The 15000-nt window shown below is 41.7% G+C and overlaps 1 protein-coding gene across 1 annotated transcript in view; it reads left to right on the top strand.

Annotated features, from left to right (window-relative positions):
* The window catches only part of Snip1 (Smad nuclear interacting protein 1), a 21912-nt gene extending 12566 nt beyond the window's left edge, over window positions 1-9346 (top strand). Inside the window, exons 3-4 of the mRNA XM_010625826.3 lie at window positions 4674-5272; window positions 6163-9346. Coding sequence (XP_010624128.1) covers window positions 4674-5272; window positions 6163-6427 — 864 coding nt within the window. The 3' untranslated portion in view covers window positions 6428-9346. The remainder of the gene's footprint in view (window positions 1-4673; window positions 5273-6162) is intronic.
* The last annotated feature ends 5654 nt before the right edge of the window (window positions 9347-15000 follow it).

Raw genomic sequence — 15000 nt, 5'->3', positions numbered from 1 at the left:
ATTCCTGCTAATAGTACACAGTTTCTTTATGTTTTCACCAATATTTGTTATTTTCAGTTGTTCCTTGTTTTGTCTTGTTTTCTTTTCCTTGTTTTTCTTTTCAGTCCCGGGCCTTGGTATGCTACGTAGTGCTGTAGTAGTGCCAACTACATTCTAAGCCCCTGTTTCCTATTTTTTAATAGTAGCTATCCTAATGGGTTGAGATCACTTAAATTTTATTTGGTGCTGGGAATTGAACCCAGGGCCTCCATCCGTGCTGGGTGCATACTCTACCACTGAGCTACATCCCTGGTTTAAATTTGAATTAATCCTCTAACATGAAATGTCTAGTCAGTGTTCATATTTCTCTGACTGACTTCTGGGTAAGTTTTACTGTTCAAATTAGGATTGAAATTTAAGATCTACATATTGCAGTAGATTAGTGTTTAAGTCTCTGGTTTGGTTTTTTTTTTTGGTACCGGGGATCTAACTTGGGTCCATGTGCTTGCATAGCAAGCATGGTTTGCAAGGCGGCAGAACCACTGAGCTAAATCCCCATCCCTTGTTTTTGTTTTTTTAAGATAAGGTCAACCGATTTTAGTTTCATTAGCCTCAAACTAAAGATCCTCCTGCCTCAGCCTCCTGAGTGCTGGGACTACAGGTGTGTGTCATCCATCACACCCAACTCTAAATCTCACTGAATCTAGATTCTGTTCCCTTCTCTTTGTTTTTCCTTTATAGTTTATTTATAATTTGCATCCCCTGTAGTCATTTAATAGGTTGTAGTGACATTTGTCTTTCCTGTAAGTTGAAGTTATATCTTATGTCTTGATCAGATTCAGCTTCAGTTTTTTTCCTTCTAAGCAATGACAAATGGTTCTGAATGTTTTATTATTATTATTGTTTTTTTTTGTTTGTTTGTTTGTTTTTGGTACTAGTGATTGAACTTGGGTCCTTGCGCTTGTGAGGCAGGTGGCGGAACCACTGAGCTAAATCTCCAGCCCTGTTTTATTGAATTTTGAGACAGGGTCTTGCTGAATTATTAAGTTGCCCAAACTGGGCTTGAACTTGAGATCTTTAGGCCTCAGCTTCCCCCAGTGCTGAGATGATAGGCATTACCACCATGCCCTGGCTGCAGTCATTTTTTAATATTTTGAGACAGTTTTGCTAAATTGTCCATTGTGGACTCAAACTTGAAATCCTCCTCGCCCTGCCTGACTTCCGGGGTTATAGGTGTGTCTCATATGCCTGGCGTAACAAATTTTTAACCTTAATCTCTTACAGCATTTTTATCCATGAATGCTATGTTCTGTACCGTATTTTGCTAGCTCAATGTCTGAAGTCCTTGGGGATCCAGATCTGCAGGGCTTGTTTCTGTTGCTTCTTGTGCATAGTGGCTTGTTTCCTTGTATGTCTCCTGGTCTTTGATTTTGTTTTTGTTTTTTGGTACCGGGGATTGAACTCAGGTCCTTGTGCTTGCCAGGCGCTGGAACCACTAAGCTAAATCCCCGGCCCCTCCTGGTCTTTGATTTTGAAACTCATGGTTAGTTGATCTTCTTTCCCCCTTGGAGGTTTTCCCTTGCTTTGTGTGAGCCTTGCAGTGCATTAAAATTAAATATTTTTAATTAATTTAATTCAACCAAATTAATATTTATTTGAACACAGTAGGAATACCCTTCTGAGTATCTGGTCTGCCAAGTGGAGATTTCTCCATTATGAAACTTGCTCACCCCCCCCGTTTTCTTTCCATTTAATTTTTTTTTTGGTACCAGCAATCAAACTAGGCTCCTTGCACTTGTGAGGCAGACGGTGGAACCACTGAGCTAAATCCCCGGCCCCTCCATTTAATATTTTAGATATATTTCTGTCATTACCTCATTCTCTTTTAATGACTGGGAAGTACTCCTTTATATGAATATACAATCATTTAAACATCCTATTATTGGGTGGAGGATTTAGCTCAGTGATTCTGCCGCCTGCCTTGCAAGCACAAGGTCCTGAGTTTGATCCCTGGTACCAAAAGATAAACAAACATACGTATATCCTATTATTGAGGAACATGAGATTATTTTTTATTTTTGTTACTACAAATAAGATTGCAGTAAACCTATAAATCATTGTGCTTTTCTATTATTTCTGTAGGCTAGATCCCTGTGAGTGGGTTTACTAATTTATGAAATTTTGATTAAATTCTGTCAAATTGCCCTACATAGACTATACCAGTTTATACTTAGACTAGCAGTGCTGAGAATATCCATTGTTTCGTTTTCCTTTTTTGACAGTAGGTTTTTTTTTTTTGGTTTTTTGAGACAGGTCTCACTATGTACTCTAGGTTGGTCTTGAACTCACAGCATTCCTCTTGCCTCAGCCTCCCGAGTGCTGGGATTACAGGCGTGCACCACCACACCATAACACCAGCCTTGTTATTGGTCTTTTTAACTTTGCTATTCTGAAAAGAGAAAATTTGCCAGGGTGGTGGTGCATGCCTGTAATCCCAGCACTTGGGAGACTGAGGCAGGAGGATTATTGTGAGTTTGAGGCCTGCCTGGACTGCAGTGGTGAGTTCAAAGCCAGCCTGAACCTACATAGTGAGACCCTGTCTCAAACAACAAACAAAAAGAGAGAATTCATATTCCCTTTAGAACTGATGCTTTGATTATTAGTGAGGGTCAGCTTCTCTTTGGGTATTTATTAGATTTATTTCTTCTGAAAATTGCTTGTTAATGTCTTTTGACTATTTTTCTATTGAATTATTTGCCTTACTGATTTATTTTTTTACTGATACATAATATGAAAATTTTTCTACCAGGCTGACTTTCAAAGCATTTTTTTTTTTTTTTTTTTTGGTGGTACAGGGGATGCACTCAGGCCGTGTGCTCGAAAGGTAGTCAGCAGAACTACTGAGCCAAATCCCCAGCCCTCGAAACATTATTTTTCAAGAAATGATGATATACTTTGTTTTTTTTCAGGTCTTCAAAAAATGTACATGGTGGTTCACACTATAACCCCAGCACTCAAGAGGTTAGGGCAGGAGGATTATGAATTCAAGGGCAGTCTGGGCTACATAGCAAGACTCTTATCTCAAAACATGTTTTAAAAGAAAAGAAAAATTATGAATAAATTTTTACACCCCCCCCAATAGTACTAGAGATTAAACCTAGAAACTTTGCACTGAGCTTTTCACTATCCTTTTTTTTTTTTCATTTTTTAAAAATTTATTGGGAATTGTTTTTTTTCCTTCACTATCCTTTTTCTAAATATTTTTGAGATAGCCTCTTGCTAAGTTGCCTAGTGTGTCCTCCATCCAGCTGGTGAACCTCCTGCCTTGACCTTCCAGAGTGCTGGAATTACAGGCATTCACCACTGCTCCTAGCTCCAGGTTTCTTATATCTTCTTTGTGTTTTTTGTTTTTGTTTTTTGGTGCCAGGGATTGAACTCAGGACCTTGCGCTTGCGAGGCAGGCAGCAGAGCCACTGAGCTAAACCCCCAGCCCCAAATTTCTTATATCTTTTTTGTTTTTTTTGAGACAGGGTCTCCCTATGTAGTTGAGACTTAACTAGAACTCACTATGTAGCCCAAGCTGGTCTCGAACTCACAGTGATCCTCCTGCCTCAGCCTCCCAAGTGCTGGGATTACAGGCGTGCACCACCACGCCCGGCTTTTATATCTTTTAATAATGTTTTTGTTGTGGTACTGGGCATCATGGGTTTTTTTAGAAACTCGGTGTCTATGATCTTTATTAACAGCTCATTGCACAGCAACCTCATGCCTTCTGTGTACCCAAATTCCAGGTTCCCAAAAGGAAATTGAGTGTTCTGCATAAGCTATATTGTTTGACAGTTCAGACGCAGTGAGAAGCTCTAGACATTCTCCCCAGTTAGGGCAGTAGGGACACCCCCCAAATCTAAGTTCTCAGATGCCAGCCAAGGATCACACTTACAAGTAGATCTTTTGAAAGATAGGGATAGCATTTTAAAATTTATTCCTAGTTTTAAATAATAATTATTATTATTATTATTATTATTATTTTTGTGTGTGTGTGTACCGGGATCGAACTTGGCCCTTGCGCTTGCGAGGCAGGCAGCGGAACCACTGAGCCAAACCCCTGGCCCTAAGTAATTTTTATTGCTGTTCAAAATTACTATTATGAAGCTAGGAGTGGTGGCGCATGCCTGTAATTCCAGCACTCTAGAGGCTGAAGTAGGAAGATTGTCAGTTCAAGGACACTGTGGGATGCATAGTGAGTTCTTTGCCAACCTGGACTACGTAGCAAAACCCTTTCTCAAAAAAAAAAAAAAGTCGTAGTTTTATTTTTGGCATAAGAGAAAGCTAGTTTTTTTCTTTGTGTATTTAGTACAGAGCTACTTAACACTTTGTTCTGTTTTGTCTTTATATGCCTTTGTAAATTTGTCTGTGGCTTATATATATTCTGAAACAGAGGGTATTTTTCCTTCTTTGTATACCAGCTTTTGGACACTCTGGAAATGAGCTTGTGCTGTTAGACCTATAGATAAGTAACAGCATAGCACATAATCTTAGTGGCCTTGTGAGGGCACATGACTGCCACAGATTGATTACCTTGCATCTGTGGGAAATTCTGTCCTGAATGCCAAAATCTAGATCCCCAGTGACTCAAATGTAGCTTGTTCCTAGATGGTGGGCGGCTTCTCTTATTGAGTCTGTTTGAATTTTAGGAACGTGAGGATCATCCCCGGAGAGCACGAGAGGATCGGCAGCACCGTGAAGCATCCAGTCAGGAGCATAGGAGGGGTCGGAACAGTGACCGAGTCAGACATCGGGGCCATTCTCGCCAAAGGAAAAGCTCTGGTGAGAGGCCTGGGAGTGGGCCGCCTCAGGGACGGGAGCGAGACAGCCAGAGCCTGCAGGCTCAGGAAGAAGAGCGGGAGTTCTACAATGCCAGGCGACGGGAGCACCGCCAGAAGAGCGAAGGCAGCGGAAGTGGTAATGGAGCTCAGGAGTTGGTGCATCGGCCTGGTGGCAACAATAAAGACAAAGAGGTGCCTGTTAAAGAAAAACCAAGCTTTGAGCTCTCTGGGGCTCTTCTTGAGGACACTAACACCTTCCGGGGTGTAGTCATTAAATACAGCGAGCCCCCAGAAGCACGCATCCCCAAAAAGCGGTGGCGTCTCTACCCATTTAAAAATGATGAGGTACTCCCTGTCATGTATATCCATCGACAAAGTGCTTATCTTTTGGGTCGGCACCGCCGCATTGCAGACATTCCCATCGATCATCCATCGTGTTCAAAGCAGCACGCGGTCTTTCAGTATCGGTATGTATATTTGAAGAGGAAGCACCTGAAACACTAGCGGACACTGAATGTCTTAGTTAGGGTTACTGCTACTTGCCTACATGTACAGTAGTACCTTAGTTCATGAACTTAATTTGTTCCACAATTCTGGAAAAGATGCCCATGTTCATGTTTGTGTGGGGGAGATGGCTGCAGTCCTGTTCCTCACCCGGTGCAGAGTTTGCAAACAAAAACAAAATTTTGGGGCTGGGGATCTAGCTCTGGTTCCATTACCCGCCTTGCAAGTGCAAAATAAATGATTAGCATACCATAATTCTGGCTCAAATCTAGCTCCCTTGACTCTGCAGTCCAAGCCCACTGCTTTCCCATTTGGAATGGAGCTAAAATACATTGAAATATAGGCCAAAAAACTGTTTATTGATGATACACAATAGGCTTGCCAAGAGGGCTGAATTTACATTTCAAGCTTTTGGTCTACCATGGATTCACTGTTCACAGCCAGTTCTTAGTAACCTTTTCTTTTCTTTTAGGGAGGGTACCAGGGATCGAACTCAGGTCCTTACACTTGTGAGACAGGCAGAGAACCACTGAGCCAAATCCCTGGCCCCTTAATAACCTTTTCTAGTGAGTGTATTTAAACTATGGTACTCCAGGTTTTCCTATCCAGCAGTGTTTTCCCCTTGTTTCCCTAGTTTTTGTTTTGTTTTGTTTTGGTACCGGGGATCAAACTTGGGACCTTGCACTTGCAAGGTAGGCAGTAGAACCACTGAGCTAAATCCCCAACTTGATTTCTTAGTTTTAACTTGAGTAATTATTTTCAAGCCAGATTACTTACATCACCTAGGCTGTGTATAGACTTTAGTTAGAGAAGGCAGGATTTGCTCACTACTTCTCTCTTTTATCTCTGCTAGGCTTGTGGAATATACTCGTGCTGATGGTACTGTTGGCCGAAGGGTGAAGCCCTACATCATTGACTTGGGCTCAGGCAATGGAACTTTCTTGAACAACAAGCGTATTGAGCCACAGAGATACTATGAACTAAAAGAAAAGGATGTACTTAAATTTGGGTTCAGCAGTAGAGAGTATGTCCTACTACATGAGTCATCAGATACCTCTGAATTAGACAAGAAGGAAGATGATGATGACTACGAGGAGGAAGTAGTTTCTGACAGCTAGCAAACTAAGAGCCAGAACTATTGAGATACCTTTTCCTTCTTGGAATGCTTTGGGATCGACTCAAAGAGCACTGTGCTGCTCTGTGTAATGCCTCTTACTGCCTTAAGTCTTTCTTCTGTTGCTGACCAACATTACAGTTGAAGAACATTGACTTGTTTTGTTGAACTTTTTCTGTGGCATATCAGCCACATGCCTGTGGGTATTTTTTTCAGATCTGCTGAGGAAACTAAACTTGCTTAAAGGGGAATTGTGGCTTGTTCTCTTTGTACAGTTACTTTATTTATATAGTTGTTAAGCTTTGTGGACCAAGAGTTTTTGTTTTTTGGGGGCAAACCCCTGAGCAGAGACTCTTACTAAGATTTGGTGGTCACCACAACAGCCTCCAACGTATACCAAAGCTTCAACCTGGTTGAGCTCTTGAGTCGAACAAGTTGATTTTGCACTTGGTGTGTATTTTTTGTTTGGGTTTTTTTTTGGGGGGGGATTACCACATGACCTCATTATTGACTGTTAAACAGATGCTTTATAGGACCTGCTGAAGCACATGATTGTATAAGAAGATCATGGCTAATCCCAATGGGTGCTGACAGTATCATGAGAGGCTGAAATGGGTTGTGGATCTGTTTCCTGTGAGAAAATTTCGGATTTCTCCATGGAACATGTACATAACAATTTTGATCATCTTGTCTGTTCTTCAGTTTTCCATTTTTATTCAAACATATATCTTTCCTTTCCCTCTCTCTCTCTCTCTCTCTCTCTCTTTCTTTCTTTCAAAAATACACTGTCACTTACCTGACATTATCCTTGCTTTATTCTGACAACATGTATATATGTCTAAAGGAGGTTATGTAGCTTACACATTTCATCTTTAAAAATTTGTTCAGAGAGGTATTTACCTCCAAAGGCTGGAAAGCAAGGGGACTGCCCAGTTTCCTAGTTTTTCATTGTAGGACAGTATGTAAGTAGAAAAGTATTAACTACTTACGTAAAATATATGTATATGTACATATATATATATATGAACTATGTTAAAGAGCTGCATACTGATTTTCATATAATGTTTTGTGATAAAAATGTAATACCACATGGGTCTCCCTGCATTTGAAGAGCAGGTTTTCATTTATATGTATTTTTGGAATAAAAATAAAATTTGTAAATACAGCCCCATTTCAAAGAGTAGCACTGTACTTTCATAGCATAGATGGCCTTGTATCCCTAGGTCTGTTTGCTGCTAAAGGAGCCTTTTATCAGCATTTTTATTTTTGGTACCAGGGATCAAACTTGGGACCTTGTGCTTGCAAGGCAGGCGGTAGAACCACTGAGCTAAATCGCTGGCCCTATATCAGTATTTTTGAGGTAAAGATAGGTAGTTAATTAGGTTGTTGGGAAGAGAAATGAAATAATGAAGAGAGGACACGTGCCTACCCCAGGATCCAAGACCTCACATCTCAGCAACTGGGCATTGGTCACATCCAAGTAGCGGTACATTTCTGAATTGGCAGTGAAGGGTTTTTCCTTCCCGGAGTATTCGGAGCTTGGAGTGAGTTATAGGTAGTTGGCATCTCTCGCACACAGTGAAATACCGTCCTTACTATTTCACAGGTGATGGTGGAGCGGCAAGGGACATGCTGCTGTTAACTCTTCCCCATTGGAATGCTAACGTAGAATGCTGCTTAAGCAGATTGTCTTTTCTGTTGGCTTTGCATTACTGTCTCACATTGCCACATGTACTCAGACAGAAGTTGGCTCAAGCATGGAAGGGCAGCTCACTGATGTTCATTCAAAAGATTAAAAGATCCCCTCTGATGAGAGAACACTTAATAAAGTCAGATGAAGGGAAACTGCAACCGTCAGTAGAAGAGCAATTAGCATTTTATACTCAATGTGTTCTATCTACGTTGGCCACTCCGTTTTCTTTGCTTTCATAAGTGCCATAGGTCACATGTTAACATTTGTGTCTAAAAAACAGATTTGATGAATTTTTCTCTTTATCCAGATAAAAGATTGTCCCTCTGAGATTAGGCCTTCATCTGAATCTCACTCTTGGGACTCTGATCATTGTGTGCTGCTTACAACTGCTGCCTGGTAGCCTTGGGCTTTGCTTCAGATACCTTTTTGCTGGACCCTGGCTGATGACTGCTTTGGTTACATTTCCCAAGAAGTGGTCCCAATTATATAGAGAACATTTTGCTTTAGTGAAGTAGTAGCTTCCTGGATTAAGAGATTCTTAATGCCAAACATTTGGGGAGATGTCTTGATTTTGTTTTCCCTCTTCTTTTTTTTTAGGCACATCCAAGTAAAAGATACTATCTCTGAAGCCTAGAAAAACTCATATTCATTTTGGGTATTTGAAATTTTCTCCACCTTTTCTGTCCACTGTCTGGTTTGCCCGCAGATCCCTGCTGCCCAAGTCAGTCTATGTGCAGGACAGCGCTTTGCTTCTGAGCCCTCCCCCATGGCCTCTGGTGGCCCATGTTTCCGTAGAAGTAGGGTACAGTCTGTCCTCCATCATTTCTCTTCATAGCCACATTGGAATTCTCTCATTCTAACATCGACAAAGGATAGCTCATGAAGTGCTGAAACTTTCACCGGTGATGAAACTTTCAAATATTTTTATTGTATCCTGATGATGAACCGGAAATAATTGAGATAATGGAAGATTTTGTAACATTTTTATTATTGTATTGAGTATGCCAGTATACAATATAGCTTAGCTTTTAAAAGTTTACAACTTAAATACATATATCAAGTGAGTATCATTTGATATGGTGCAGAGATGGTTGTATTTTTAAACACCTTTCATGTTGTGGGAATTAGTTGTGGATCTGAGGGACAGATGATGTCATTAATTGGAGTCTAAATGTCACATGTGCCAGCAATGCCTGCTTATGGAATGACATTCTGGGTGTGTGAGTTTATATCAGGTGAAAAGGCTTCTTGATTTAAATTAAAATTTTGGAGATTAAAGCTTCATTTTGTCTCTTGGATAGTTTCCTACTGAGCTGATCAGACAGACCTTCAGCTACCTTTTGGGGGAAGGCTGAATAAAGAAAAAGAGACAGACAGTTTTCAGGATACAAAGTGACAAGGAGGAGACCTGCTTCTAGCAAACAGACTTGAATAAAGCTCTGCATTGGCCCAGTTTTATTAGCCAGGGAGAAGCACAGGAGGAAGGGTAGCATGCATGGAGCAGCAACTATAGAGAATGGGTGCATAAAGACTAAATTAATGAGGAACCAGATTTTCTTTACACCCAAATGCCCGTACATCGACAAATGTCCCCAGCGGAGGCTGTCTTACATCAGGAGTACCAAGTTACTGGCATTCTGCCCATAGCCAAGGGGCATGCAGTCTTCCAGTACTTTCCTGTTCCCAGGCATGATAACCCCCACCTCAGGACTTCCCAGATCTGAGTTGTGTAGCCTAGTCCCCAACAGTGCAGTGTATTTATCAATGGGAAACAAAAAGCTGCTAAATCTGAATGGTGAAACTCCCATTCAGTTCTCACTCTTAAGGAATCAAATCAGTTGCCTATGATTGCTAGACCAGCAGTTGGTTTATAGATGTGAGTTAAACACTGAGCAATTATTGGAATGTGGGATGCACCTTGTGTAAGACATGCTGTTTAAGAATTTGTTTGGAGGGGTGGTACTGCGGATTGAACCCAGGGCCTTTACACTGAACTACTTTGCCAGCCCTTTTTTTTATGTTTTGAGATAGTATTATAGACAGGTAAGATAATTAGATACCTTAAAGGCAGTTAGACAGGAGGATCTTATCCTCTGGGAGCCAACGTGGAGGACAATCAAGACACATTCACTGAAGGCCAGCATTGTAAGAGAAGAGAAACTACCACACCTGTGTGCTTCTAAGGATGAATAGTGGTGATTGATTTTCTAAATAGGAATCACGTGGGTGGAGGCCAAGGGGTTTTTGTTGTTGTTGTTGCTGTTTTTTGTTTGTTTTTAACCCACCCTTTCCAGGAAGGATCCGTGACCCACCCTTACTAAAAATCTTTGTAGACTTGCTACTCAATTTGCTTTCCCATTGGATCCCCATTAACCAGTATTACCTGAGTGACAATACTTGTCTTAATCTTACTGGTTGTTCATAGTTTTGGCCACCTTGTGATTTCTCCTTGGGTCCTATTACCTGAATAACTGTACTTGTAATCTTACTAGTTGACCATAGTTTTGTTCCACCATGAACCCACTTCAACTTGTGGCTTTGTCCCACAAAAGACCTTTGAGAAGGAGGGTGAGGGGGCAACCCACTTTCCAGTCCCCTTTCTGTCACACTTAGAAGCTTTCTTTCAATAAATTTTTCCTGCTCTTAATCTCTGTTGTTCCTAGAATTCACTCTTCAATTCTAGAGAACAGGAACTCACATTTCAGATATCTAGTAGGCTTGGGAGTTACATCTATTCCCCTTATATCAGCCTGAGATGGTTTCCAACTCCTGGGTTCAAATGATACTTTCCCCTCTGCCTCCTGAGCAGCTAGATGACCAGATGCCACATCTGCAATGTGATATACTGCCTTTTAGTCTGGAGAGGTACAAGAGCTGGCCCCAGCAGAACAATAACATTAGCACCCACAGACAGTGTTAAATGGGAGAAGCACCGGGGATTGTGGAAATCCAGAGAAACGGTTTTTTTTGCGGGGGGGGGTTGAGGGGGTGGTTGAGACAGCATCTCACAGTGTAGTTCAGGCTGACCTTAAACTCTGTGTAATGCATGCTGGCTTTGAACTTGGAGCAATCTTCCTGCCTCAGCCTCTGAGTGCTGGGATTACAAGACACCACACCTGACTTAGAAACAGAGTTTAAGAAAGCCTGTGCAGCAAAGAATAAGTAGATTGCCAAAAGAGGCCAAGAAATGGGAGACAGAAATATCCTTACGCTTGCAAGGCAGGTGGTGGTGGATTCCTTTTTTTTTTTTTGGTACTGTGGCTCAAACTTGGACCCATGTACTTACGCATCACTCAGTGGAACCACCGAACCAAGTTCCCGCCCCCCCCCTTTTTTTTTTGAGAGAAGGTCTCACTACTCACTATGTATTATTTCAGGCTGGCCTTGAACTCAATATGTAGCCCAGTCTGGCCTTGAGCCCATAGCAATCCTCCTGCCTTGGCCTCCTGAGTGTTAGGATTACAGAAATGCGCCACCATGCCCAGCTTTAAAATTTCAAGATGAAAGGTAAACTTTTTTCTTTTTGGTGCTGGGGGCTGAATCCAAGGCCTCCTGCAAGATTTCTGAAAGCATCTAAGAACTGAAAAATTAATACAATGTTATCAAAGTGATAATAAATACGAATCAAGAATATAATGGAGTATACATGCCTGGGAACCTCTTTATTTTTTTCAGGGTGCTGGACAATCAAACCCAGTGGCTGGCCATTGCTAGGCAAGGACTCTACCACTGAACTACACTTCAGCCTTGTTACCTAACCACATTTGATCTAAAATAAACCATAGTTATGTCTTCATTTTCTTTTGTCCTGGGAGTTTAATCCAAAGAGTGCTGAGATATATCTTCTTTTTCTTTATTTTTGATACAGGGTCTCAACTAACCCATGCTGGCCTTGAACATCCAATCCTCCTGAGTAAGTGGGATCACAGGTGTGTGCCTGTATGCCTGGAATGGCAAACCGTATTTTTTTCCAGCAAATCAGACGTTAGATTGAATGAGACAAAAACAAAACCCCCAAAAGCTACATATAATGGAGAGAATCATGTGATCATATTGTAGCTAGGTAACTTAATTACATATCTTGTAGGCAGTTAGACAGGGCCAGTGTGTGAAAAGCCAGTAAGGAAGACAACTGAGCCAACGTGGAGGACAATCAAGACATATTCACAGAAAGCCAGCATTGTAAAAGAAAACTATTACACCCACTCGGCATGAATAATAGTGATTGATATTCTAAACAGGTATCAATCCCTTGGGAGATCGTCCTAGAAAGTTCCCTGACCTACTCCTTTCTTTTTTTTTTTTTTTGGTACCAGGGCTCAAACTCAGGACCTTGGGCTTATGAGGCAAGTGCGGTGGCACTGAGCTAAATCCCTGGCCCTAACCTATTCCCACCACTGAAAATCCTTGCTCATTGCTTGTATGCATGCTACATGATGTGTTTTTGTTTTGTTTTGTTTTGCTTTTTGAGACAGGATCTCACTATGTCGTTGAGACTGACCTGGAACTCACTATATAGCCCAGGCTGGTCTTGAACTCCCAGTGATCCTCCTGACTCAGCCTCCCTAGTGCTGGGATTACAGGCATGCACCACCACGCCCAGCTACCTGATGTGTTTTTATCCCCATTGGATCCCCATTTAATCATTATTACCTAAGAGACAATACTTGTCATAATCTTACTGGTTATTCATAGATTTGTCCACCTTGTGATTTCTCATTGGATCCGTATTACCTAAACGATTCTACTTGTAATCTTACTAGTTGACTATAGTTTTGTCCTAACTTGAACCACCTCACCTCATGGCTTTGTCCCATAAACAGCTTTGAGAAGCAGGGTGAGCGAGTAACCCACTTTCTGGTCCCCTTTCTGGTCCCCTTTCTGTCTCTCTTAGACAGAAGCTTGCTTTCTCTCAATACATTTTCCTTATTTGTTTTTGTCCGTTTTGTTTTTCCTACTCAGCCTCTTATTGTTCCTAGAATTCATTCTTCAATTAGAGAACATGAACTTGCATTTTGGATACCTAGCAGGTTTGGGAGTTACATCTATTCCCCCTTTTATCAGTCATATCAATTGATGCAGAAAAATACTGACAAAATTTAATGCCCATTCATAATAAAAACTCGGCAGAGGAACTTTCCCACCTTGACAAAGAGGATCTATGAAACCTCCACAACTAACATAAATAATACTTTACACTGAAAGACTGAACACTTTAACCCCAAGAAAGGGAACATGCCAAGGATGTCCACTTCCATCACTCCCTCATCAGCACAGTAAGACAGAAAAGAAAATACGCATTCATACTGGAAAGGAAACAAAAAAGACAAACACAAAATAACTTCCTATTTGCAGATGAAGTGACTGTCTACATTAAAAAAATCCCAAGGAATATATGAAAAACTTTCCAAAATTAATAAGGGAACTCAACAAGATTTCAGATTACAAAATATATTATCCAGAATGGGGCCTAGGTATGTGGCTCAGTGGTACAGCAATTGCCCAGCCCGTGTAAGGCCCTGGGTTTGATTCTCAGTACTGAACATAGAAAAAGCAAAACAAAAGTAGGAGAAGCTGCACGTGGTTGCACACGTTTGTGATCTCAGAACTCCCTTTTTTTGTTTTTTTTTTTTTTTTGAGACAGGGTCTCACTACGTAGTTGAGACAGAACTGGAACTCACTGTAGCCCAGGTTGGTCTCAAACTCAGTGATCCTCGTGCCTCAGCCTCCCGAGTGCTGGGATTACAGGCGAGCACCACCACCCTGGGCTTCTAGAACTCACGCTTTTGAGGTGGAGGGACAAAAAAACCCCAAAACAACCAACCCCCCCCAAACAACAATCTTATGTTTGCGTTTTAGGAGGGAGAAAATGAAAAAGTGGCATATTTGAAGAAAGATGACCAAGAAATTTCCAGAAGATGGAAGATGCCAAAATGAAAAAAAAAAAATCCCACCTAGATTCATAGTGAAATTGCAGAATAATGAAAAAGAGAGGTAAGTCGGGGCAGAGTGAAAGCATTAAGGATAATAGAACTAAAGACAAAAGCTAACACATAACCCTGGGTCAGGGATTTAGCTCAGTGGCACAATGCCTGCCTTGTAAGTGCAAGGTCCCAAGTTCCATCCCAGGTGGAGAAAAAAAGCAAAAGATAATCCTTATCAGCTGCTATGACCCAGACATAATCATCCAGACATGATTGCACCCTACAGCAATTATATAATGTAGATTCTACGTATTATGATGAAGGAATTGAGCAAATGAAATGGTTTCTTGCCCAGAGTGACAGTTTACAAATGCAGAGGAAGGATTTCAAACGATTGTTCTGGCTCCAAATTGTACCCTTAACCAGTTCACACTCTCTCTCTAAAGGGCGAGGGGAAGCCACTGAGGCTTTAAAAATCGAGGGAGACTAGTCACACTGCTTTGGGAAGATCATTCTGGCACCACTGTGGAAAACAGGCTAAATGGGGCCAAGGATGGAGATGAGACTGTTGGAATAAAGTGGCCCAAAATGGAGAGGCCTTGAATGAGCCAAGTTGATGGCAGAAGGCAAACAAAAGCAAATGGATTGCGATGTTTTCCTGAGTGCAGCCCTAAGGACTCGGTTTTGCATGGGATCTCAAAGCGGGTGGAGAGTGAGGTTGGTTTCCAGGTTTCTGACTAGGGCAATTTAATGGATGCAGAAAGGAGTTCAGTGAGGTGGGACACACCAGATGCTTAGGAGGCTGAAGCAGCAGCTCGGCTTGGGAACCGCTGAACTGCAGTGTCTCTGAGCGCCAGAGGCCAAGCCCGGGTCAGGTACACTGGTCGGAACTAGAGGGTTCGCGCGCGGGTGCCTGGCCGGAAGCCATGCGCGCAGGCGCAATGCGTGGGGCGCCCCCTG

The sequence above is a fragment of the Fukomys damarensis genome, unplaced genomic scaffold (genome assembly GCF_012274545.1).
Source record: "Fukomys damarensis isolate Sample0158 unplaced genomic scaffold, DMR_v1.0_HiC HiC_scaffold_23, whole genome shotgun sequence".
Classification (NCBI taxonomy): domain Eukaryota; kingdom Metazoa; phylum Chordata; class Mammalia; order Rodentia; family Bathyergidae; genus Fukomys; species Fukomys damarensis.
The sequence above is the reverse complement of the archived record's forward strand: the minus strand, read 5'-3'. Positions and strand labels throughout refer to the sequence as shown.